At 37.3% G+C, this 27,927-nt stretch overlaps 2 protein-coding genes across 3 annotated transcripts in view; both read right to left on the bottom strand.

Annotated features, from left to right (window-relative positions):
- LOC145979567 (peroxisomal leader peptide-processing protease) overlaps positions 1 to 27,927 on the bottom strand; it is a 606,981-nt gene that overhangs the window by 519,108 nt on the left and 59,946 nt on the right. The gene's annotated exons all lie outside the window — the stretch shown is intronic.
- Positions 464 to 1,255, bottom strand: LOC145979598 (general transcription factor II-I repeat domain-containing protein 2-like). The gene has a single exon (XM_083112564.1). It carries the CDS (start codon positions 1,253 to 1,255, stop codon positions 464 to 466), a length of 792 nt encoding a protein of 263 aa, XP_082968690.1.

Here is a 27,927-nt window from a genome sequence, read left to right on the forward strand (position 1 = left end):
GTGACTCAAAGCCAGTTGTCGTCGAAATGACTTTACCGCAGCATAAGTTTCACATATTAACACTGTTTTACCTTGTAGTTTCAAGTTAAATCCATTAAGAAATCCTATGATATCAGCAGCAAAAGCTAATTTCCAAAGCCATTCCACTGTTCGATAATAGTGGTTGAGGGTGGTTTTTCTCATTGAGAAAAATTTCAATCTCTGCTCTGAGTTCAAAAAATCTGAATAAAATTTACCACTGCTGAGCCCTCGAACTGCTGTATGGTAGGGCAAGTAAGGAAATTCAGCTTCCCCTTCTGACAGAAAATCACGACACTGACAATGGTTCAGTCCACGAGAACGAATGAAGTTCACCGTTGACACAACTGGTTCAAAAACACATGATAAATTCATATATTTCCCACAAAGTACCTGCTGGTGAATAATACAATGAATAACCATAGGCTTTGAACACCTTGCATTTTCACAGGCCTTGTAAATCTTCCCAACCAAGCCTTTGTCTGTTCCACACAGTTGTAACACATTTTAGCTGATTCCACTGCAGATTGTACTTCGTTAACGTTTTCTCAAGTTCTGTGAAAATGTTTTCACCTGTAGTTGTTCCACGCAAACTATTCATAGAAGCTAATTCTTCAGTCACTTCAAAGTCAGCATTGACTCCTCGAATAAACAGCAGCAACTGAGCAGTATCTGTAACGTCTGTCGACTCATCAAGAGCCAAGGAAAACCACTCGAAATCATTTGCCTTGTTCATTGATTGGTCACTGATGTTGCTCCCAATATCCTCAACTCTTCGAGAAACTGTTCTCGTGGAAAGGCTGATAGTATTAAATAAATTCATTTTCTCTGGACACATTTCTTCGGCAGCTACAATCAAACATGATTTAATTAACTCACCATCAGTAAACGGTTTTCCTTCCTTGGCTAACAAATGAGCTATTCGTAAACTTACTTTAGTTGCAGCTTCATTTTCATTTTCGTAAAGAAACTGTGTTGTAATGAAATACTCAAGGTTTAAAGTTTCTAATTTGACTGATCGTTCCTTCCCTGTTAGTTGGGAATATTGTGTTGAATGCTTAGTCTGGTAATGGAGACGTATATTGTACTCTTTTAGTACAGCTATAGTGTCACTGCACAATGAACACAATGCTTTGCCATCTAATTCAGTAACAAAATAATTCTCACTCCATTCTGCTTTAAAAGCACGACATTCGAAGTCCACTTTTCTCTTCTTTTCTGGTTTCGACAGCGACATGATGGATATGCACTGGTATTAAACCGAGAACAAAATGTCGCAGAACAGCAATACACGTGGCACTGGTAACGCTGCCTAATTATAACTGCGTGTCATCACAACGAAGGCCACAAAGGAACGTGCAAATGTGAAGCCAAGGTCTGCCTAGTAGTGGGTGGGGGAGCGTTGACCCTGTGCGAAGCTAGCTAGGAGCGCCACACACTGTCTTTCTCGTAACTCCTCATTTCGAAATTTGCCGTTACAGTGCATAACCAGCCATAGACACAATACGTATCGACAAATGTAGGAATGTTCCCATACACTGCAATAAACACTGAAATATTACTTTCATATAATTTTTGCGTTGCATTAAATATTATCCCACTTTCAAATTTTTAAGAATTTGGAAATGTGAAAAAATCCATTCTTAGCTCGCGGGCCATAAAAAAAGAGGCAGCGGGCCATAGTTTGCCGACCCCTGCCCTAAAGGATCATACCCAGAGAGCTGCAGTAAGAGAAAGTGCATCTTACTTAAGTCTAATTATCCAAAACAAAGTGATAAAAAACTCATGCTAAGTGGATAAAAAAATATCTCAGAGATAAATGATCTCCGTGTTTTATCATATTGGGAGATAAAACTTTAGTTGTGTTGAGAATGAAACCGTGTTTACTGTGCATTCCATTTATTTTCCGATCCGACTGTAATACATGACATGACTACTGAAGCTTCAGAGGGATCATTTTCCACGATGAATAGGATAAAATATTCTAATAGGACTAGATGAACAGAGATAGACACACAGGTCTTGGCATTGCTGTTAGTTCCAACTCCTGATGAAGTGCTTGACAGTATTGCAATGCAAGAATTTAGCAAGTTATTACTTCAAAAGGAAACTGGCTATGACTTTCTTTCAAACATACATATTGTAATATTACATGTTGTACAGAAGGGTACATGAATTTAATAATTTACTCAAGCATCCACTTATTTATTTCTTATCCCGAAAATTAATTCTTCCCTGTGGGCAGAAGTCTAACTACACTCTTCTTACTCAATTCAACATCTCACAATCTGTAGTTGTGAGGCTGGTGATGGTGCCAGAAAAAAAAGATTGGAAAGGAAGTGGAGGGAGAATATTTTCTGGGAGACGGTAACATGTGTTGGCCTATTATGGTGCATAGCAGCATAGGTAAGCAAAACATTCCAGAGAGTCCCCCATTCAGATCCCTAAGTGAGGACTGTTCAAGAGGACTCCATGAAAGACAACAACAACACAGTAACATTACACCCCGAAAATAATATTGGATACATGCCTGAATATAAACCAGTGTTTGTAAGTGGCAAGTTACTTTTTGTAATAAGTAACTGTAACTGAATTACTTTATTGGGTAACAAAATTAAGTTACTTTGACAGGATTTCTTGCATGATTTTTTTGTATTTTTGCTATGTTATGTTGCTTTCCTTCCATTTAATGGGAAACAGAAAAGCAACCAAGGTTCCACTGCATCTGCCAAGTCGTTCTGGAAAATTATTCTCCTTTTGAAAAACCACTACAATATTCCAAATTCTGAAAATTACATTTGTCCGGAATTCCTTCCAGAGCATTCACGTGAATTTTCGTGCAGCTTGATTTCACTCTTGTCTAGACATTTGTAATGAAAAGTAGGCCTATGTAGCCATGAAACTATTGCAAACATCTGGACAACAGTGAAAGAAAACATGAATATTCACATGAATGCTAAGCAGATGTAATTTTCCAAAATTTGGACTATCATAGTGTTTTTTTGGAAAGGAGAGGAACTTCCGAAAACGGCTTCACTGGCGTCAGCCAAAGGTCCAGTGTGGGCTTAATGTGATGGTTATTTTTTTGCATGCTTCAACAGTAATGAAAATAATTATGGTATTCGCTAAAAAAAAATAGAAACAAAATTTAATCTTTACAAATAAACCTTTCTTGTAAGTCAATGTTTGGCAACACAATTTTCCCAAGTTTAAAAATTTATTTGAATTTTCTTACCTCCATATTTTTTCTAGTGTTAGTTTTACATCTATGTAAATGGTCCATGTAGTCACATCAATCTTATTATTATTATTAGGGTTAGGATTTTCATGACAGATTTTTTTTTTTTTGGTAAGTGTGATTTTTTCCCCAAACATATAGAAATTCATATTATGAAACTAATTAAGTTAAGGTGCTTTTTAAGGGCATATTTTGCCATATTTGGCCATTTTTGCATGATATAGCATATTTTGATGGATTTTTGGTCATATTCAGCATATTTTTGCATTTTCAAGAAATATACAGTCATTTTCGAAGTGGATTCGTTCTTACTCCCTTGTTTACTTGAGAGTTTTTTTATTCTTTACTGTAGCAAAATCTTTTCCATTTTTATTTGAAAATTTAGAGAAAGTATTCATTGTGCATTGCAACTCAGGGCCCATAAAGTGAACTAAAAATATTACATATGTGAAAATATCTCAGCGTTTGAAACAGTCCAGTTATAAGCGCATATTTTTCAAATTATAGTGCATATTTTGTAAAATTTTAGGTCATAAGAGCATATTTTATTTTGCATATTTTGGTGATTTTTAGGTCATAAAAATCCTAGCCCTAATTATTATTTCTTCAATGGCTAAAATTCTTTAAATTGTTCAATGTTTGGACATCCTCTATCCCAATGACCGAGTTGACTATTTACATTACAAGGTGGAAGCATTCCTTTTCCATGAAAAACACTAGATCCACATGTTTTCATTGAAATTCCACACTTACCATCAGAGCAGCATTAGCTTTGCATCGGCTGCCTATTTTCCCTTTATACCTACGTGGCTAGGAACCCAACAGAAGTGAAATTTAGCTCTGGCAGATAAGGAACATTGTTCCAATTGGAAAACATGTTGCGCCAGCAACTGCGTGCTCTGCACAACTGCTAATGTTACTGTGCATGTGCATCATGTGGCAGGACAATGTACACGACACTGTGGGGATGGGAAAGTTTGGTCTTGTACACAGTGTGGCAATTTGGAATCGAGACTGGTGTTGTAAAAAATAAACAAGTCTTCATAGAAAGTTACTTACCTTGGATCATTCAAAGTAGAACCCTCTTGCATCCATACCTCGTAGCACAATGCCTACCAGTGCATAGAAGGATTGCTGGAATTCATTTTGTGTAACCCATTTTAAAATCCATGTCGTAGCCTTCTTGATTGTTGGTACATCATAAAAGTAGGAACGTCTGAGTGCAGATTTTGGTTTAGGAAATAAAAAATAATCACCTGGAGCCAGATCCGGTGAGTAGGCAGGGTGTGACAACACACAGAGTCGATTTAGGGTCAAAAAGTTATTCGCAATCACAGTATTGTGTCTTGGGGCACTGTCATGAAGCAGACACCAGCTGCCATTATCCCAATACTCGGGCCTCACAGTGTTATTCCTTGCACCAAACGTTTCAGTACCTCAAGATAAAATGCAGCAGTAACAGTCTGTCTGAAATTTCAGTCTTCAGTAATGATTATCCTCACTTTCTCAACCAATTTTGGTGTTCTCACCATCCCTGCTACACATGGATGTTCATCATGTTCAATTGGTTCCCGTCCTTTACTGAAACACCTGAGCCATTCAAATACATGCATACGAGATAAAAAAATTGTCCCTATAGACTTGCTACAACATGTCCAACGTTTCCGTAACAGTTTTCCCCAATAGCGCACAAGACTTGATGTTTGCTCTTTGTTCCATGTTGAAATCATGACACGTGCCCACATTCAACAACGCTACAAGCTCCAATGTTGCTCAAGGTCAACGAGCTCTGTGTCGATTGTTTGTGAGATACCCGTTACTTGATCGCACCACAGAAAGCTTGCACAGTGGCGCCACCTACAGAGATAAACATCAGTCTCGATTTCAATATGCCAACACAGTCTGGATTACAGCCACCACCATTCCCCTTCTGCACTGATGTGATCAGTATTAAATTTCCAACCCACATGTGAGAGTTCTGGATTTTCTGTAATGTGACAATGAAGACACATGTATTAATTTATGTAAAAAACATTCTCATCTTCTATCATAAATAAGGAGGGCACAGATAAATTTGTTTTATTTTTAAATTAAATGCAACCTGATAATAGTAAAATGAGTGACATAAGTGTTATTTTATACATTTAGTGGTTATGACATGCGGTAAAAAAACTTCTGCTGTGAAAGTACAGTACTTTACCTGCCGCAAAATTAGTTTGGTATTGAGAACTGAAGGAACACGTGTCACGGTGTTGCCATATCATGCGGTACTGTACGGTACGCAATGCAACCATCTGACGCTGTGTCGAGGAAAACATGTTATGAAAAGGAACAACAATGATGCACTGTGTTATTGTTTTCTCTCATCATTTCCATCTCCCTTACAACATGAACGAATTAACGAAACGAGCATTGTTTACAGGTTACCTTTTCCATCCATTCTGAAAATATTGGATATATACACTTGCAATAACCATTTCCTTCCGAAGTCGCCGGTAAGTATGCCCATCTTTCTATTATAACGCAACTGAAGTGCACAAAAGTCCAGTTGGTGGGGTGCCTGACTATCACACGGGAGAACCACGGTGGTTTCTGGAACTTTTTCAAATGACCCGAGTGACTCTGGGGTCAATTCAGCCCAAGTGAGTACCTGGGGCAAACCTGGGGTTAAAGGTGGTTGGTGAACCACATCACCTTATCACCTCCATAATATGGCCTAGGTAGAGGTTGAGAATGTGTGCTCCACATCCCCATATGCCTCCATACTTTACTTTATTTTGCATCCATTAATTTTTTTTGTATGAGAATCCCAGAGATTTTATGACTGTCCTTAAAGATGTTTCCCCACCTTCAAAAACTCCCAAATCTTTCAACGAAACGTGCAGTTTCCCAACACTGGGATGATCTTTCCTCCTATAATAAGAGTAAATATGGCTACAAATAGCATCTTGCTGAAAGGTATCTAAATTTGTCACGTGTTTACTGATATTCCTCTTCTTGCCTGCGGTTTCCAATTTTGAAGCCTCGCATTTATTTATTGATTTATTTCCACCACATTATATTTTTCTTTCCCTATGGTAACAATAGTGTTCTTTGAAACACCGACAGCAGCAGCAGTCCTGTCCAGAACTTTATTTACAGAAATGAATGGACCCCCATTGTTTTTCTCTTGCTCAAAATATTTGGGCACAGAACAAACCATCTCCCGCGTTTGGCCTTTGAGAGGAATTTCTTTACCGAAGGCTTTCTTTCTTTTAGTGCATGGCCTCTTTGGTACATTGTCATCTCGAGTAGTGTCTCCTGTGTTTGACATTCTTCACACAAGCACACGACACACACAAGCAGAACACAGAAAATTATGTACAAGAAAGTAACAGACTAAAACAACACACTATATACAACAAAGAATACGCTAAATTCAGTAAACACTAAACACACGGACCCGTTAAAATATCACAGCAACACAACACAACGCAACAAACAACACATCCTCTCCCAACAACATGAAAGCTGATTGCAGGAACAATCGCCCGATAAGTGGCAACACCGTGATAAACGTTTTTTGTTGCTAGGTAACCAGGGCTTGGGTGAAGCACTGGAAAGATTTTCATTGGCTCGCATGCCAGCAACCCACCCTCCCGCAGTGACCTAGACCTGGTTTCTTAACGTGCTTCACAAGTGTCAATACCTAACTAATTTTGCGGCAGATTTAGCAATGGCATCATCTTAAAACTATTTTCTTCCTTTAAAACAGGGACCTGTAACGTAACGCAATTCATTGGTATTTGTCACCGTTCCGCGTTATTTCCGTACCGCGTACCGGCCCAAGTGCCGTGGACCGTTCCAAGGAAAATACCAGAACCTCTTGGTAAGGCGAACAGTAACGCTTCTGCTATACCGTTCCGTTCGTACCCGAGAGTGCTTCGGGGACGACAGCTTTGGGTACACAGAGTGGAACGTTCAAATACCCGTACCAGAAAGCATGGAACTTGTTCTTTCTCTGAATGCCGGTTCCGTTACGGTACGTACCTCTCCTTAGAATCATACCGGTACAAATTCATGATGGGTATATCTGAAACTTTGGGATCGGGTACAATTCTAACAAAACCTATTATCAACAAATCAAATGGGTATTGAATGGATCAGAAAATATATTTCACGTAACTCTTCATTTTAAAACTTTCATTGTTGAATTCTTGAAAAATCGATAATAACTAATATTAATGGAGGTTGTAGGCAATATATATAAAAATAAATATGGAATCTTGAGATTTGTTATTAATAATGTTACGTTTATATAACCAATACACGAAATATTAGGGTGCAAGGTGATGCCAACATATTAAAAAAAAATATTTTCAAGCAAGATATTGAGAGTTCGACATGATGATAGTTTATGTAATTAGAATATTACCAACTAATACATGTGGAAAAAAGGGAAAGTTAATGTACGCCATATTGAGAAATGTTGCCATCTAAGTTACAGATCTTAAATTCGGGTTTACCTGGCATTGAAAATCAATATGATTTTGGTAAAACTGGAAATTAGACGCCATATTGAAAAATATCACTTCTTAAGAAAAATAAGTAAAATTCGCTTTGACGGTAGCTTATGCTAATTAGAACATGGCAAATCAACATGATTGTGGAAAACCGGAAGTTGATGGACGCCATATTGAAAAATTTTACTTCTTAAGATAGAGAAGTGAAATTCGATTTGGTGGTAGATCTTGCAAATTAGTGTATGTTAAATCAACACGATTGTGGAAAACCGGAAGTTGATGGACGCCATATTGAAAAGTGTTACTTTTTAAGATATAGAAGTGAAATTCGGTTTGACGGTAGCTTGTGCTAATTAGAGCATGGCAAATCAACATGATTGTGGAAAACCGGAAGTTGATAGACGCCATATTGAAAAATGTTACCTCTTAAGATAGAGAAGTGAAATTCGGTTTGACGGTAGCTTATGCTAATTAGAGCATGGCAAATCAACATGATTGTGGAAAACAGGAAGTTGATGGATGCCATATTGAAAAATGTTACCTCTTAAGATAGAGAAGTGAAATTCGGTTTGACGGTAGCTTATGCTAATTAGAACATGGCAAATCAACATGATTGTAGAAAACCGGAAGTTGATGACGCCATATTGAAAAGTGTTACCTCTTAAGATAGAGAAGTGAAATTCGGTTTGACGGTAGCTTATGCTAATTAGAGCATGGCAAATCAACATGATTGTGGAAAACCGGAAGTTGATGGACGCCATATTGAAAAATGTTACCTCTTAAGATAGAGAAGTGAAATTCGATTTGGTGGTAGATCTTGCTAATTAGAGTATGTTAAATCAACATGATTGTGAAAAACCGGAAGTTGATGGACGCCATATTGAAAAATTTTACCTTTTAAGATATAGAAGTGAAATTCGATTTGGTGGTAGATCTTGCTAATTAGTGCATGTTAAATCAACATGATTGTGGAAAACCGGAAGTTGATGGACGCCATATTGAAAAATGTTACCTCTTCCCATACAGCACACGAAGTCAGAATCATGTTTCTGAAAGGTTACGAAGTCTCATTTACATAACATACTTCAGTGTTTCCCTGTCGTGGTTGCTTTAACGTTGCGTGTTGCTTTCATTTTTGGAGCTCGTTACATCTTACACAGGGATCTTTCGGCGAAGTTACTTGCGATAGCTGCCTCGTTGCTTCCCATCATCCACTGCGCCAAAGAAATTGAACGACGCTCCGCACCGACGAAGCCAAACACATATGAGTAGCGTGGTTTGAGCTTCGTTTCATGGGACAATCGTCTTTGTAAAGACAGAGGTAAGTGTATTAATATTTACTTTTTTAACAGTAGTCTTTTTTACGACGAAAATACAGCATTCCCAACATTAAATAAATTAAATGTAGCCTACTATTAATTCTGCTTCCTCCATGATTGTAAACAAAGTCAGTTTCAGATTAGTGCGAAAAGTATGTTACTTTTATTGTGAAATTAAAGTGGTGTGTGTGAACATACATATTAATATACATATATATATATACACACAACAGAATTACTCACGTACCGTGTAATTTATTTTCTGTTTCTACGTGTAACGTAATCAAGCATGTAGAGTTTGTTATCGTTCTGCCGAGCGTGGCTGACTATCGCGGGACCGTTTACCCACTGTACCCCTCGAGAATTACGTCGAAATTTTTTTAATCGACAGATTTCAATGTTTTATGTAATGTAAAAGTGGTTCCAGCTTTAGGAAAGCACAAATAACGGATATATTTGATACCATAGAATGGCACACGTAAGATAAAATCTTAAATTTCTAAGTATTTTCGCCACTTTTTGTTGGTAAAAATTGTTTGTATGTACAGTAAAATAGCGAAAGAATACGCCGAAAATGACTATCAGTACCAAACCTAACAATCGTAACCTAACTACGTAAAATTATAGCTGCTTTTGTGGAAAGTCGTTTTGGGTGCTATATTCACTTGCGTGAAGCCTTCGGACTGCTCTGCTTCACAGTAAAGTAACATGCTAAGGAAACAAACGTACTTTACTTCACAATAACACATTTCCGAGAGCTAAAATCAACTAAAAACGTTCATAAACAACAAAATCTTCATAAACAATGCAAGATATTTCACTTTCTTTTGGGGTACAGAGGGACAAGGGTACCACTATTGCAGTGAACATTTCCAGCGCGCACAAATAAAATAACGTGGAAGAATACTGCAAAGTGTTCCTTTGTGGACTGCTGCTAATGTCACTTGACGTTGGTATGAATAATTATTACACACCTAAATGCTTTCATTGTTAGGTTAGGAAGCTCAAATATGGGGCTGTTAGCATTAAAATTCTTCCGTAAATACAATGGTCTCACTGCAGAACATGGCCTGCTTTTTTCCTCTAAATAGACAAACAAAATTTATATCCCCTGAAAGTACGTACCTTCTACTTCCATTTTCCGGTGTTCCTTTTACGATTACTATTATATTATTGCACGTAAAAAACGTTTTTCCTGCTACTAAAAGCAATGCATTTCTCCATTTGTTCGCGTCCATATTGTTTACGTGCTCAAGTGTTGTGTGATAAGTGAGACCCTTCGTTTCGTGGCATTCGAGTTGATTTGTTGCTCCGGATTCCACCCACAGATGTACAGTTTCTTTCATTATTTCAGACGAGGAATTCCTACAAGGTTAGGTTAGGCCTGTTAGGTTAGGTTTCATTAGCATAAATACAGTCACTATTATTTAGGCTAAGTGAACTAAACCTAGCTACCTAACAACATAGGCATTTTTTGCTTTCACTAGATTTGTGCAGGAATATGCCTTTTCCTTCGTTGCTACGATTTCAATACCGCCCAACCTGGACACGTTTTTCTGTTTTTTTTTAAAGAAAAATTTTTTTCGCACCTTAAAACTTACTTTTCCCGATTACTAACTACAAAACGTTACCAAAAAATTATTAACCGCGTTCCTCCTAAGCAGCCCATATTCTGCAGTCTTACCAATACAATGCCTGCGATGTAGGTATGAAGGGGTATTACATTCCTAAATGCATTTGTTAGGTTAGGCAGGCCAGGTTTAGGGCTGTTGTGATAGCAATTCCATATGCTATTCTCATCACCTGGTGATGAAGCTGTGGCCTAAATATACACCTTTGCTTTTACAGTATAACCCCCCCCCCCATAAATTTTGCACAAAACTTACCCTATTCTTTGAAAAAGAAAATTTTCTATCTTTCCTGTGTATAGTGAAGAGGTGTAGAATACCTTGTACCATATAAGTTGTTACGTTCCCAGCCTCTATCTAAAAATATTCACGTTTCAACTCATTCATTCTGCGATATTGTTACAATGTGTAAATTGAGGGCAGCACCATTGTCATGCAGTTTTTTTGAATTTTACACACTGGCTAGATGAGTAGATAGCAACAGCTATGCCTGCTTCGAGATATGTGCTGACATGTAACATACTGGTAATGAGCTGATTGCTCACAATTAAATACAAACTAAAGGTTAAAAGATTAAAAATCAGTAACTTATGTGTGTGAGCATGAGATTTATCAAACTACGTTTCGAAGGTTATACTACCTCCTTCTTCAGGTTGAAATGATGTTTTGAGACACCCGACATGGTGCCTCGTCGAGAAAGTGATAGTTGAGGATTTAGGTTAAAATGGTATAGGAAAGACACTTTCTAAAAAATAATGTTAAATACACATACTAAAACCGTGCAATACTCCATAAAAAGAAAAGAACGTTCAAGGCTGATGAAGGCTCGCCTACCCCGAGCACCGATCGGCACCTAAATCCTCAACCATCACTTTCTCGACGAGGCACCATGTCAGGTGTCTGAAAACATCGTTTCAACCTGAAGAAGGAGGTGGTATAACCTTCGAAACGTAGTTCGATAAATCTTATGCTCACACACGTAAGTTACTGATTTTTAATCTTTTAACCTTTAGTTTGTATGACATGTAACAAACCTTTTTTGCCCTTTTGTATGCATAAACCTGAGCTGCCTAACCTACTCATGTGTGCATCCTATCTATAGCAGAAATAAATATGTGAATAGTATGGGTAAGTCAAGTTTAGGTTATTTCTGATAGTAGATGCATACGTCAGTAGGTTAGGCAGGTCAGGTTTATACATACAAAAGGGCAAAAAAGGTTTGTTACATGTCATACAAACTAAAGGTTAAAAGATTAAAAATCAGTAACTTACGTGTGTGAGCATAAGATTTATCGAACTACGTTTCGAAGGTTATACCACCCCTCTCAGATTTTCTTCATCTTTGGCATACTTACTAATTGAGGCCTGCTAATGACGAATCTGAAGTTAAAATTTGTCGGAAATGTCTAGAAATTGCAAAATAAGCGAAAATAAGGCGTTAGTTTTCAGAATGAAAACAGTCTATTTTCGCAAATTTTTCTGTTTCACAAGCAAATATATATATATACACCTGATACTACTACGACACAAAATTTTAACTATGTTTGCCTAACCTAAACACACGTCAATGGTTCGTGGGGCTAGCATCAATGGTTCACAATTATTTTGCAATTTCTAGATCCTGATACTACCACGACACGAAATTTTAACTATGTTTGACTATGTTAACTATGGAATGACCATATCACTAGATATGTAGTTAGCTTTTCCAATATTTTCACCATTAATCACCACTTGGGTATTTTTTCTGTCAAAACTTAATTTCTAATTTTATTAATTCTTTACTTGCACCAGTCGTTAAGTTACTCAGTTAGGCTTATCACTTGTAAGCAGAGAATGCATGTTTTCCTTTCATTGTATCTGGCAGTACCTGTTTTTAAATTTTGTGATATATACGTTTTGAGAGCCAAGCCATAACTGTTTTAAAAAAGTATGTTCTCTACTCATTTTTTTTCTCCAGTCTTTTGAGGATGGAGGTATGACTTATTTTCTGGTGAGGCTTGAGATGCCCTGCATACATAGGCATGTGGTTAAAATCAAACCAAATTGTTACAAGGAAGGTCAGCAATCAAGGAGAGGAGAATATAAAAAAATTCAATCAGTTTTATTTGTTTTAAACATATGTGCAAGCATAGGTGCATCCAGGAATTTTTGTATGAGAGGGGTGGGGGGTTGTCAACCAAATGAAAATGTGAGCCTGCTAGTTAGGTGGACCTTCGTGGTACAGAATGGTTAATATGTAGTTATATAAACATCATAGCCAGGAACATGCCTCTTATAAAAAAATAATTAAAAAAATACACCTAATGTAGTTCTTATTCTCAAGCAACAATTTTAGTGCTGGATGAATTGAAAGTCCATCAAAAGGGTGCTACGATTGATAAATGCTGCTGTGCCATTCCAGACAATTCAATCCTATTATTTTAAAATGCTACAAGGATGAATAATTTTCCATTATTAAATTGTGGGGGAAAAGTAATTTGCTGTAATGGTAATAATGGTCCCACGGTTGGTAGGGGGTGGGGGAGGATGAATGTTCAATTGCAATGTTATGGGGGAAATGAAACATTAACTCCAACCTTGCATGTGGGGTAGGTTCCACCACTACCCTTTTTATACTCTACATTAATTCCACTATCAGTCACCCAGCAAAATAATCCTGTCAGTTCATTGTTGACTGTTGCATGTAATGGTTGTGTTCGGGCTGGGGTAGAATATACCCAATGTCCAAGGTTGGATTATTGTTTCTGCAATTTGTCTTCTATGCACTACCGAGCATTTCACATGTTAATTCATAAGTAATTTATTTGACTACTCATCCACATTAGGAATCCAATTTAAATAGAAATAAATTACTACTGATTTAATTCATAAAATTTCTTCTTTTAGGGACTGTTCACCAACACTGGCCAAATGCTAGAGCAAGAGGTGTCTAATATGGCAGAAGTGGCGTGTGCGGGTCAAACTCAGAAACAACAAACAAAACAAGTAAGTTATAATGATATAATGGAAACTGGGATAATTTGAATTTTTTTTACTTGCAAAAGTCATGAAAAGCAATACACTGATTCAGATTAACATATTTACACTGCAGTTACAGAAACCTAACCACGAATTAGATATTTGCCGGGCTTGTGGTTGTGCTAGTTTTAAAGTGTAATCTACCATCACATTCTCCTTGATTTACAGTGAGAACATTGGCATCAGCAAGATATAGATATCTGCCATTGCTCCCATCAGCCATTGTTCCTCCCACCAGACAGCTTGCTACACCGCGTTTGTTACAACCTGTCCCGGTTCCCACGCTAGGCGATCGCTGGCTTCTCTCCGTGCTGGGGAAAGTCAAAGCCAGGCAGCCAATTAAAATACGCAACGTCGGAACAGCGCCTCCGTAAGCGCCTCTCTTCTGGCTTCCATTCGCTCCTCGCTGCCCAGCAGACGATTTTTTCCTCGTTTCTCATTGGCACCGAAACTGTCGAGCGCTCCCTAGCGCGGGAAACGGGACAGGTTCTACCAAACGCGGTATAAAGGCATATATAGCAAGAAAACTTCGTGCAACTTTTTCCCTCCATATAGCAAGCATAAAAATCCATAAAAAAAAATTAAAAAACCATTTGCGCAAGCACCCCTCCGCCCTAGTTGTCTCACTGTCACCATGTTAAACTACATGAGCATCCCCCCAACTAACCCCAAGGCTCTTATCAAACATCCCTCAGCTAACATTTTCCACTTCAAACTCAGAATCCAGAGACAGTGAAATGCAAATTTATTTTCCAAATCAGCCTTGAAAAGTTGGTTAAATTACATAGCAGACATATATTCACCTATGATTATTCCTGTTTGTCCTTTTGGGTGACTTTCGCAGAACATAAGAAAGTGTTCATTGCGGTTTGAAGTGTTTTTTTTTTTTGTTTAGGTTCACTTTACGCACAGATAAGCTAATTGGGTCTAGACCTACAGTTTAAAGTAGGAACCGAACTGCTAAATGCCTCCACCGGAAATTGAACCTGGGAGCCCTTAATTACAAGGCAACTACGTTACCACTATGCCATCAGGGAGGTAATAAAGTGTTTGTGTTATCATTTTTTATGTGAGATGCAGAATTTTTTCCAACAATGGTTTTGGTTCTTTGAGGAATTGTACAAACATACAGAGCTCATAATTAATTTCTTTTCTCCCTTTCCAAAATTGTGCCTATTGTATTTTTAAAGCACAGACATTAGAAAAAGAAGTCTCATTTTGGCACATCTATCCCTTCCCTTAGATGTGGCACAGTGAGTTTGAGATGTTTGATTGAAGGAATTGCTGTAAAAGTTTTGATATAAATGTATAGAATTACTGTCATTCCATGTTTGTTTTATAATCTCATAGAGTTGAAAGTGGTCGGAAAAACTGGCTTTGGGGGGGGGGGGAAACAAGTTTTTTTCTCCATAGCTGTTTTTGGTTGAGCTTTTTTACAAAAGTGTCTCAAATCAATGAAAAAAAGGAGTTGGCAGTACTTTTCCTGTTGCATGGTTTTCGTATATCTCCCTACTGTAAAATAGGCACTCATTTCTAAATATAAAATACAATTTACAATATGAAATTTGTAGCTAGATATAAACAGTGTTTTCAAAAAAGCTGGTTTTTTTGAATGGGCTGCTCTTTCTTCATATTTCGGTAGGCTTATTAAATATATCTATGTAGTATAAAAATATTCACATAACTACAGTAGTTTTGTGTGTGTTTTTAATATAACCTAATAGTATGATATGATTTTCAATGCTTGAATTTGTTATAGGATCATTTACATGAAGCAAAAAAATAATATACTCTATCTTTTGAGAATCTAGTATGATATCTCTTTACAATAAAGTTTGTGTTCAGTAACATACAATTGTATTCTGGCTTTCCAGTACATAATGTATAATTTGGTTAAATGGCGGCTAAACCTGGACACGGAGCAACTAGTGATGTAATTTTGCTGCTTGTTGCAGTGGTTCTCACCTTTGAGATCACAGCCCACTACATTTATTTATTATAAGTCGATGTCCTGATCCCAAGAATTTCATTCATAAATACATTTCTGATCTTTAAAATTTGTGTAAATTAACATGCACTCTCAATGAATATTCAATATTAATATATAAACTATGGCATAATCATAAAGAGTAATACATAGTTCAATTATGTATAGGCTTGCTGTCAAATATGAAATTAGATTTAAATTAGTTGTCGACCCCTGGGTGCAACGGACCTTTTGTTGAAATGCACTGGCATTAAAACTGAAGCAGAAGCAAATAAGACTGACTGCAAATTGCAAAAAAATATTTAAGACATCAGGACTGGACCTACAGTTTGAAATTAGATCCAAAGCACTCTGCCTCCATTGAGGATTGAACGTCAGACCCCTTCTTATTACAAGGCAAGAGCATTTACTTTTTATTCCACTCCATTTATTATTATGAAAGGTACCTTATATAAAAAGCTGGCCTTTTTCCAACAACAGTACTTGCAAATTGTTCTCTCTGATTTGCAGGCTAAACTAAATCTTAATCTCGGATGAAGTAGCTAATAATCTTGTTAAGTATAGAGAAAGAACATTCAGACCGTAGCAACGCATGGTAGTGGGGGTGTCACATTGAAACCATTTTATTATTGAATCACTGCTTCCTTTGCTGATTATATGTGGCTAGTTATTTATTAATTATAATAATTACAGAAATTACTATCATGAAGAAAAAATAATAACCAATTATTACATGAGTGTGTCACATATATTTTATCATTCCCTAAAACTCGCAAAACCGATGACATTTTTATTAATGATTTTTTTGTTTGTAGAAGTGCAGTTGTTTATTAAATATAATTATTACAATAATTACCATCATTACCAACTAATTGTACACTGTCACTGGCATGAGTATCTCGAATGAGATGCATTCAAAGATGACGCATGATATGTCCCCCAAGTGCATTTTGCCTCCTAATTACATTACATTTATGTTTTTATGAGCAGAAGTAATACAGAAATATTGGGAACATTCCAGGGAACCATGTAATTTATTTTCAAACAGTTGAAAAATCTAAAAAAATAAGAGGTGGTTGGACTGCAAGCCCCCCTCCCCCTCTTCCTCGGTAAGCTAGGATTAAAATTGTAGCTGAACCACTATGCAATATGTGCCCACTGAGATTGGCCAATATATGTCTCTTGGCTGCTGCATCATGTAAATTTTTGTAGCTAGTTGTAAAATATGTGACTACAAACCTGTAAACTCATAACAATAACTTCAAGTGAAATAGGTTAGCTGCAATTGGTAAAAAGCCAAAATTTCTGTTATTTTTTCTTTTAAAAAAAGCCTGCTTTTTAACGAAAAAAGAAACAGTTCATTCAAAAAGCTAGATTTTTTGCAACTCTATCATCTCACAAGAAAACTTGGCATGTTATGCAGTAGGTTGTTGCATAGCCCAGAATGCCAAAATTTCATCTTCAAACATTCGTCAAATCACAATTTCCCGATAACTTATTGATCACTTTTCACATTGTTGCAACATTTTTATTTTCAAATTAAATGTCTTGCAAATTTGTGCAATATTCCTGATTGTTGATTGATTAAATTGACTTATTTTACTTTGTATTTCTGCCACTTTTGACTAATCGCAAAGATGGGGATGCTGAAATTGATGAATGGACACTCACAAATACCTATGCCAGGTTTCGGTCAGGGACCCTTGGCATCATAGCATGTTGTGATAACTACTCCACTCCACCATGGAGGCAGCTGGAGTATTCTTTCTGTGATGAAGTTGGTTTTTATTGTTGATGAAAGTCATCTTTGTTTAGAAGCCCTAGTGTATCATAGGTATTCATTCTTTCTCAGATATTATCACACACAATATATTTTAGAAATAAAATTGAAGTTAAGAATATTTGGTATATGGGAACTAGAAGTTTAAAAAATGTGGGTTGTTGTTATTTTACTGATGCATTTTACTGGTGAAAGTTCTGACGAGAATGTTAATTCCGAATTGATATTACACATGACCGTATTTCCTTTACAGGAAGGAACTGAATGTTATTCCACTCCAACATGAGGGTATATTGCAGAACCTGCAATGGAATTCTTCTGAACTACAGATAAAAGTGTATTTAAACAAAAAAAAAAAAAAAATAAAGGATATATTTTATGAAAAAATGTTTTTTTCATAATAACCATAACCATATGATTGTAGAAAACTTCTTACATCATGTGGCGGCAACATATTTGTTAAAACACTAAAATCACACACTAACAGCACGATAAAAACACATCGGAGTTCTTCGAGGACAGACCAGCCCTGAAGATGACTCCGTGAAGGAGTCGAAAGCTTGGAAGAACTCCGAAGTCTTTTTATCGTGCTCTTAGTGTGTGATTTTAGTGTTTTAACAAACCATGTAATGTATGTGTAATTTGTAGACTTCAATGCTGACATGAATTGCTTGGTTGGTTGGTTGATTTGGTGTTTTAAGTTCACTTTATGCACAGTAAGTCTAATCGGGACTTGACCTACAGTTTAAAGTGGGATGTGAACCACTATGTGCTTCCACCAGATATCAAACTCGGGATCCTTGATTACAAGGCAATGACATTACCACTGTGCCATCGGGGAAGCCCTTGGACATGAATTGTGCCTGAGCACTCACTGGCATCATAACTATGTCAAAGTATGTTTATTTATATTTGTTTGGTTGTTATTGTTGCTTTAAACACACTATACACAGATATGTACCTCCACTGTGTATCGAACTAGACACCCCTTGATTACAAGGCTCTCATTTATATTTGTTACAGTGTAGGCTCAAACCGGCCAAACATCATAACAATTGTTTGGCGTGTTCTCATTTTTGTAATGTTACTGCACAAAAATTCCTGAAGTTTAACTTGTATCCACTTTGCATTTGTCTCTTGTGAACTGGTAGTTTTCCCCAGTTTTTTTTATTTTCTTACTGGTTCATTAACTGAATCTCTTTTCATGGTCAATGTGTGTCTACATTCTCCAATTATGTAAGTATAAAAGACATTGTCTTCCAATTCAGGTTACTTTAGGACCCTTTACATGATCTCCAGAGGTATTTCAAGTTTACAGAATAATGCATAATACTTCACAATTAATATTATTAGAATGCAGACTTGACAAGAATTTCAAGTAGGTACGTACAAGGTTTTGATAAACTACAAACATGTGTGCTATTTAATTATTTTATTTGAGATGAAAGGCTGAAGTCACGTCTTGATTCTGTTGTAATTAACAGGAATATTACAAAACAGAACAATATGTTACACCAGATTATACCAGAATTTACACATGGTAATTTTTAGTATATGGAAGTTATATACTTTAAAACCACATACTTAATTTGTAACATTTGGAATATTGCTGTGTAATACTGATAGTTTGACCACTGTGTAGGTTGAAGAGAAATGCAAAGAGAATTGAATTTTCAGATGACCATGATATTTTACATCCTGCCAGCCTCTCATCAATTGGTAAAGGGGATGGATAGCGACTGCAGCATGATGCTGATAACATCACTCAAATCCAATCTTCTTCATGACATGGTGTTACAAACCAGGGAGAGCTTTATTATAGCATGTAAAACAATATTTTATACAAATTTTATGTTATTTTAGAATTTAGTGATTTAGTTGTCAATATTTCATTTTCACTAGAGTTTCCTTATCTTTTTTTATTAGCTCTACCTGTTATCTGATATTAATGAATTAATATCCAGTACTTTTATGCAGTTTTTCTCCCCTTATATTAATTGCGACAATTAAGATATGTGGTCAATTCATGAGAGGTAAAATAAATACATTTAGATATCTTGCCTAAACCTAGTTTTCTAAGTAGAATCTTGTGAATTCTATTTTCAGGAAATGATTTACAAGCTAATATTGTAATAATTTTTGAAGGGGCTTAACCCCCAATAACCCCCCCTCAAATATGCCATCCATGAATACATGCAATATAACCACAATGTAAAATACCATTGCAGTAATGTAACTGAAATATTATGCAACCTAATGGAAATGTCTCTGTAATGTCGGTAATGTTACATTTACATGTTTCTGTAACATCCTCAATGTTGTGTTATGTTCGCGGACATTTCCACATTACTGAAACTTACCCGAAACATTTCTGTAATTTTCTGCAACATTGCCGCAATGTTACAATGTTTCACGACTTACGTGTTGCTAACGTATCTGAAACCATGTTGTGCTGTATGGGTTAAGATAGAGAAGTGAAATTCGGTTTGACGGTAGCTTATACTAATTAGAGTATGGAAAATCAACATGATTGTAGAAAACCGGAAGTTGATGGATGCCATATTGAAAAATGTTACCTCTTAAGATAGAGAAGTGAAATTCGGTTTGACGGTAGCTTATTCTAATTAGAACATGGCAAATCAACATGATTGTAGAAAACCGGAAGTTGATGGACGCCATATTGAAAAATGTTACCTCTTAAGATAGAGAAGTGAAATTCGGTTTGACGGTAGCTTATGCTAATTAGAGCATGGCAAATCAACATGATTGTGGAAAACCGGAAGTTGATGGACGCCATATTGAAAAATGTTACCTCTTAAGATAGAGAAGTGAAATTCGATTTGGTGGTAGATCTTGCTAATTAGAGTATGTTAAATCAACATGATTGTGAAAAACCGGAAGTTGATGGACGCCATTTTGAAAAATTTTACCTTTTAAGATATAGAAGTGAAATTCGATTTGGTGGTAGATCTTGCTAATTAGTGCATGTTAAATCAACATGATTGTGGAAAACCGGAAGTTGATGGACGCCATATTGAAAAATGTTACCTCTTAAGATAGAGAAGTGAAATTCGGTTTGACGGTTGCTTATGCTAATTAGAACATGGCAAATCAACATGATTGTGAAAAACCGGAAGTTGATGGACGCCATATTGAAAAATTTTACTTCTTAAGATAGAGAAGTGAAATTCGATTTGGTGGTAGATCTTGCTAATTACTGTATGTTAAATCAACATGATTGTGAAAAACCGGAAGTTGATGGACGCCATATTGAAAAATTTTACCTTTTAAGATATAGAAGTGAAATTTGATTTGGTGTTAGATCTTGCTAATTAGTGCATGTTAAATCAACATGATTGTAAAAAACCGGAAGTTGATGGACGCCATATTGAAAAATGTTACCTCTTAAGATAGAGAAGTGAAATTCGGTTTGACGGTAGCTTATGCTAATTAGAGTATGGAAAATCAACATGATTGTGGAAAACCGCAAGTTGATGGACGCCATATTGAAAAATGTTCCCTTTTAAGATACAGAAGTGAAATTCGATTTGGTGGTAGATCTTGCTAATTAGTGCATGTTAAATCAACATGATTGTGGAAAACCGGACGTTGATGGACGCCATATTGGAAAACATTAATTCATAAGATAGAAAAGTGAAACTCGGTTTGACGGTAGCTTATGGTAATTAGAGTATGGCAAATCAACATGATTGTGGAAAACCGGAAGTTGATGGACGCCATATTGAAAAATTTTACTTCTTAAGATAGAGAAGTGAAATTCGATTTGGTGGTAGATCTTTCTAATTAGTGCATGTTAAATCAACATGATTGTGGAAAACCGGAAGTTGATGGACGCCATATTGAAAAATGTTACTTCATAAGATAGAGAAGTGAAACTCGGCTTGGTGGTAGCTTATGGTAATGGTTCAGACTGATGTGACTAGTAACACTGCCAGACTGTAAAATATCATTCATTGAGCATGACGGTCCAGCAAACCGTTCAGCAAGCGACACGTTCAGTACCCATTCAATGTGTCGTATTCTCGTGCCGCTTGTTACTGCGGTCGTAAAGCTCCTTAAAGGAATGGTACTCAGAAGCAAAGCGCCACAGGGGCAGTTCAGAACGAAGTGACAAGCGACATGGTGTCTTCAGTCTATTAGCAAGCGTTTACTACAAATTGTGCGAATCTAGGCGACACGATAAACTGCACGTGTCGCTTTGTCACTTGCATGTCCTTCAAACTGGGCCATTACTTCAATAGCTTGCAACGTGTTGCCGCGGTTTGTTTTTCGCGCATGCGCCATGAGTGTTTTGCTTTAGGGAGATTTAGCACCGAAGCGACAAGCGCCACGCAACACTTATCGCTTGAGGATTTCACCAACCGAATGCTGGCCTGTGCTGCCCGTCATGCCTCTACGGTGTGAAAGTTTGCTCTTCATTGGCTCGTTTCCAAGTGACATATGTCGCATGTCGCTTCCGTCTGAAAGCTGCCTTGCGCCGAGGGATCCTTGTTGCTTTGGTGTGAAATCCCCATGTCGTTTGTCTCTTGTCTAAAATATCCCTGAGAAAACGGTCCAGTCCGAGCTTGTGTTCATACGGTTCGAAAGGCTGCATTGATTACCTACTGCTCACTTCCAAGCACCACGATACGAAATATCTCTCAGGATAATATTAATATTCTAATAACATAGAAAAATAAACTCTAGAACACAATTCAACACTTGACGTCCAGAATCACATTGCGATGTTTCTTCTTGTGTTATGCATGTTATTTATTTATTTATTTTATTTAACTTTTCTTTCCAAATTAATGCCATTTCGTGACTGCAAATTGCTAGTGTCGTAGAGGCTTAAGCATTTTACTTTATGCTCAGGAAATCACTATTCTACTTCACAGCAAATTATGAAATAAGAGTAATGTAAATAGTTCAAAATCACAACACCGTTCTCTGGTGAACATACTTGTTATTTCAAATAACTTATTTGCACTAAATGAATACATTAGTTTATGCTTGATTTGAAGTGATTCGAACTACTCACAAAATTTCTTGTTATCTCTTTTCACGCGTTTCTTACAACTGGTTGCTACGGAACAAAACAGTATGCTATAACATTTATTTCTTTTTCTTTTACACAAGGAGTGATTATACATTTTACAATTTGAAAACAGTCACAAAATCACTCCACAAATTCGTATATAACTGTTTCCATCAATTCACCTACTGCCTATGAAGACAAACAATTTTACGCAATGTATTCTAAAAACTAACTAAGCTGCTTCACTTCAATAAGAAAATTAGTTGCCGCACTGATTGCACTGCCATTTATTTTGTTATACGCCTCTGGAACCAGTTTTTGGGTCGTTTCCCACACTGTACTCCTGGGGACAAGCGATCCAGCATTGAATTGTAACTTGAACTTCTCGATTGGAACGAGTAAAAGTGAGAGATTAGATGTAAAATATAAATGTCAATTTGTACATGTAGGGCTACTATTATCAATCAATGTAAAAGTGCTATAGTTGACGAAGTGTCGAGTTAGAGTCCAAGGTTTGACATAGGTGTTCTATGTGAGTGTCAATTCACATTCATGAATTTCATCTAATCATCACTCATCATCGTCGACGCGATTGGTAAAAGTTGCAGAAATTTATAATTAATTTCATTCATATTTATTTTTAATAAATAAAGACTAAAGATGGCGTCCATCAACTTCCAGTTTTACAACAGCATATGCATTGTCCATGTTCGAATTACCAAGCTCAATAATCTAACCGAATTTCGCTTCTTCATCTTAATATATTGCATTTTTTCATTATGCCGTCCATCGATTTCCGGTTTTATAATATGATATAAATTTTACCATGTTCTAATTACTATAAGCAATGACCAAAGGAAAAGAGGAATATTAAAGTAAAATTTTCCGATAACGTCCGATTTTCCATAACCTTGTTGAATTGCAATGCAGTAATGTCCATAATATCACCAAACCGAATTTCAGTCCTCTATCTGAAGAAATAACATTTTTAAATATGGCATCCATCAACCTTAGGTTTTCCGGAATCATGTTGATTTGTAATGCTCTAATTCCCATAAGCTACCATCAAACCGAATTTCACTCCTCTGTCTTATGAAATAACATTTTTCAATATGACGTCCATCAACTTCCGGTTTTCCACAATCATGTTGATTTAACATGCTCTAATTAGCAAGATCTACCACCAAATCGGATTTCACTTCTCTATCTTAAGAGATAAAATTTTTCAATATGGCGTCCATCAACTTCCGGTTTTCCACAATCATGTTGATTTGCCATGCTTTAAATAGCATAAGCTACCGTTGAACCGAATTTCAATTCTCTATCTTGTAACGGTCGGATTGACCATTACTGGTTTTGGTATATTGTAATAATTAATTGCTGGCCAGCTACGAGGGTAGGGTTAAGTAATATGTTTCCATGAGTGTACTTTTATGTTATTATTGCTTGTAAGTGTATATTATTGGATTGTGCTTTGCTGGATGTTAGATTCCCCTGTTTTTTACCTCCCCGGTTGGGGGAGCTAGCTGTCTTACAAAGGACCGTTGGCAGTGGAATTTTCCAACGCTACGGGGTCCACGTCCACGGACGTTTACCCCGACTATAAAAAGAGCCAGTGGGCTTTAGCGAAAAAACAGTGTTTCCCCATTGATCGACGAAAGAGGAACGTCTCCTCAAGTTTAGTCCACTTATGGTGGCTAAACTGGATATCATAATGTAGCATCTGGTTATGCCAGCCCCTGTTGCTGTCCCAAGTCCCCTTTTAGAAAAAGCTTTGATTATGTGGATATTCCCGAATTTGATTAATTGATGCCCAAAAGAAAGAGAGAAGGCGTAAGAAAACGCATTTGTAACGGAATATCATTTAAGCTGAGGATAGGCCCACCGAGATAGTTTTGCTAACTCGGTGGTAAGGGAAGTGCCGATGGTTATGCCATAGGTACGCAAAATATATTGATTTAGAGAATTGGTAATTTGGTCTATGCAAGACACTCATGGAAACGCTCTGTAAAATATGTATATATATAACTACGTATAATAAACCAATATATCCTACGAGAATGTTATAATTTCAAGAACTACGGTACTGTCCATTTAAAAACCTGTATATTCACTTGCTGTATATGTGTAAACGAACCAGGGACATACAAATATAAATTGTTATGTGAAACCCCTCCTTTTTGTAATTCCGGCGCAAATATAATCTGCTCGCTTGGCACCCAGGGTGAGGTGAAAGGAGAGATTGAGGAATGAAAGTAGGAAGTAATCCAGAGGGCCGGATAGAAACGAGGGATAGGGGGGCGACATTTTCACATATGGGGGCTCTATTGTCCAGGATATATCTTGTTGTATAAATTGTCGTCAGGTCTATAGGTTTGAAAGATAGACGGACTGACGGACGGATAGATTTTTTAAATTTTTACAACGAAGATCGTACAGAAGTGAATGTTATTACGTAGTGGAAAAAGTAAAGTAGAAAAAATGGCAGTACAAATTGATAGAGATTTGCTTGGACAGCTATTGGATAATCAGGATATAAGCGATAAATCTCAGGAGGAAATTATTAGGGAATTAAATAATCTTGCTTTATCGCGCACTGAACAGCAGAGTGCTAAGGAAGAGGAGAAAAAAGTTCAGAAAATTCTCGATAAGTCAAATTTACCGATTCCAGTCTTCACAGGGAGCGATGACAAGATTTCGCCGCATGATTATTTGCAGGAGTTGCGGAATTATAAAAATGTCATGGGCATTTCGGAGAAGTCATTGTTTGACAAGATTCTTCCGTTTTCGCTAAGGAGGGCTGCAGGGGATTGGTTTAGATTTTCACGCCCGTTTGAAGATTTCAAGAGCTTTGAAAATGCTTTTTTAGAAGAATATTATTCTGTAGATTATAAGAATGAGATCGACCGTTTGATTCTGAATCGCTTCCAAATGAGCGAAGAATCTCTGGTTTTGTTTATTCGTCGAATGTGGAAACTGTTTTCTATGAGGCAAAAAGAGACAGACGAATGTGAAGTAATAGAACATATTCTATCTCATGCACACCCTAGTTTCCGAAGGCATTTGTATGGAATGCAATTTCAGACTTTGAAGGAATTGGAATCTGAAGCAGCCATTGTTCAGAGAAGGTTGTATTCAGAAAGGCTTTATTATTCACCGCTCGCCGGTGAGACGGAATTATCTTTTTCTGAAGTTTGCAACACTGAAGAGGACACCTCGCGAAGAACAGGGGTAAAACATTTGGCTTTGTCCGCGAGGACAAGCGAAGGGGGAACCGAGAGTGACCAGCTACCGTTAACTTCCCTGAATCCAGGTTTACTAAGAAGGGGCATTGGCGGTGACGCGACCGTAGGGCAAAAGAGACCCTCTTTTGATGCAACTTTTGGACAAGCGGGGGCCAATAAAAATTCTGCAAAGTTAATTTGTTGGGGCTGCCGTAGTAAGGGCCATAAACTTCAGGAATGTCAACAGACCAATAAAAGGAACCAACCCTCTGGAAAGGGAGGTCAGCAGCGTCCCCAAATAAACCTTATGTCGCCCGCCGGGAGAAAACGCAGAAACAAAGGCCGTTTTTTGAATGGAGAAAGCTGTTTTCAGCAAGACCTCGAACCTCTCATTCAATGTAAGATTAACAACAAACGCTTTGTATTATTTGCAGATACGGGAGCTTCAGCTTCTACGCTAAGTTTGGAAACAGCCAAGTTGTTAGAGAGGGATGGGAATAAATTCATGAAGACGAGAAAATGGAACATTTCATTAGCTGTGGGCAGCGTTACATCAGTTGGCGAGATGAATGCTACTGTTTGTATTAATAACATGAAATTTAGGCATAAATTTATCATCCTTGAGAATTGTTTCCGTGACATAATTGTTGGAAGGGACTTTTTAAAGCAGAGTGGGATAATTTTGCACATTGAGGACAACGGTTGGTCGTTCAAGGATAGCAACGTGATTTACACGTTCTCGAAGCGTGCATGTAAACGAGAATTCGCTGTTACAGTTATGCAGAGAAATAACGTGGTACAGGAAAGGAATAACTCGTCAGATCCCTCGAGCCTGGATGGATGCAACACACATGCACAAGAGAATAGCGGGAAGTCTACGAATGAGGATACGGGCCAATTAGTGGATTCCCAAGGACTCGAAGTTCAGAAGACTGCAAACGCTGGTGCATTATGCTCTCTGAAAATCTCGAAAGAGGTAAAGAGAAAACTGAGGAAGGGAATAAAAAGGGAATGCAAATTTCCTCGAAAAAATTCCATTTCTACGGACAAGAAGAACCATGCATTATCATTTTTGCCTTTTGCTTTAGAGGACAATGAAAATGATGAATTACTGGTTTCTGAGAGGCTACAAAAAACTTCATCGCTTGTTTCAGAGCAAATGAGAGACCGTTTGTTATCTCATATAATGAAGCAACTGAAGGGAAAGCATTTCTCTGGAAGTAGGAAGTATAAGGAGAAAGTTGCTAAGTTGGCCAATCAGTCGTTTTTGGATGAGGAGGGAGTTTTGTGCAGGAGGATAGACTGCAAGCAAGATTCTAAGGGAACAGCCAAGATATGGGTCCCGTTGAGTTTGAAATCTCAAATATTGACGTCACATCACGATTCTGAATTTGCAGGGCACAATGGGAAGCAGAAAACTTTGTCGAAAATCAAGGAGAAATATTCGTGGCTTGGAATGACACGAGATATCGCTCGCTACGTCAGAAGTTGCGTTCCCTGTACTGTTTCCAGCGAAATGAAGAAAGAAGTGAGACCGAAATATAAGAAAACGAGCCCAGCCTTACATCAGATGTTCCCAGATGAAGAGAACGAGATCAAACGTAAGCCATGTAAATTTCGCATTGGAGACAAGGTGTGGCTGAAAGAGCACACTATATCTGGCAGATTGCGTGGCGTTAATGGTGAACTTGAAACGGAACACTCAGGTCCATGTTTAATGTCTGGAAGGATTAAAGAAGATACTTTCAGGGCAAAGAATGGGAAGGATTGTCCGATTGTGGAAGGTGAACCAGGCCAGTTGTCCAGCCATAAACCACCAGCTTTTGCTGCGAGGTGGAAGGACAGCAAACTGTTGAGGGGAGCCACGCGACAAGCTCCTAATGAGGGTTAGGAAGACTACCGTCGGGCCGCCTAGACAGCAATCCCAGTTGTCATAATAGCCGACCGCGGATCTTCTTTTATTTGTTATTTTTTTTTTTTAATTTTAGTTTTCATTTGTATATAACTTACCCCATTTTCTTCATTTTCACAACACTGTTTATTTATTTGCGTGTCTCCAAGTTGTAAACAGAAAGACACATTGCGAATTTAGGTTCGAGAGTCGAACCAGGACTCGGTTGAGAGTCGAACCAAGGACTCGGTTGAGAGTCGAACCAAGGACTCGGTTGAGAG

This window comes from Lepisma saccharinum, chromosome 26 (assembly GCF_977018435.1).
Source record: "Lepisma saccharinum chromosome 26, izLepSacc3.1, whole genome shotgun sequence".
NCBI lineage: Eukaryota > Metazoa > Arthropoda > Insecta > Zygentoma > Lepismatidae > Lepisma > Lepisma saccharinum.

What these genes read in the sequence shown, in the direction of transcription:
- LOC145979598 (XM_083112564.1), bottom strand. Translation starts at nt 1,255, where the DNA reads ATGTCGCTGTCGAAACCAGAAAAGAAGAGAAAAGTGGACTTCGAATGT.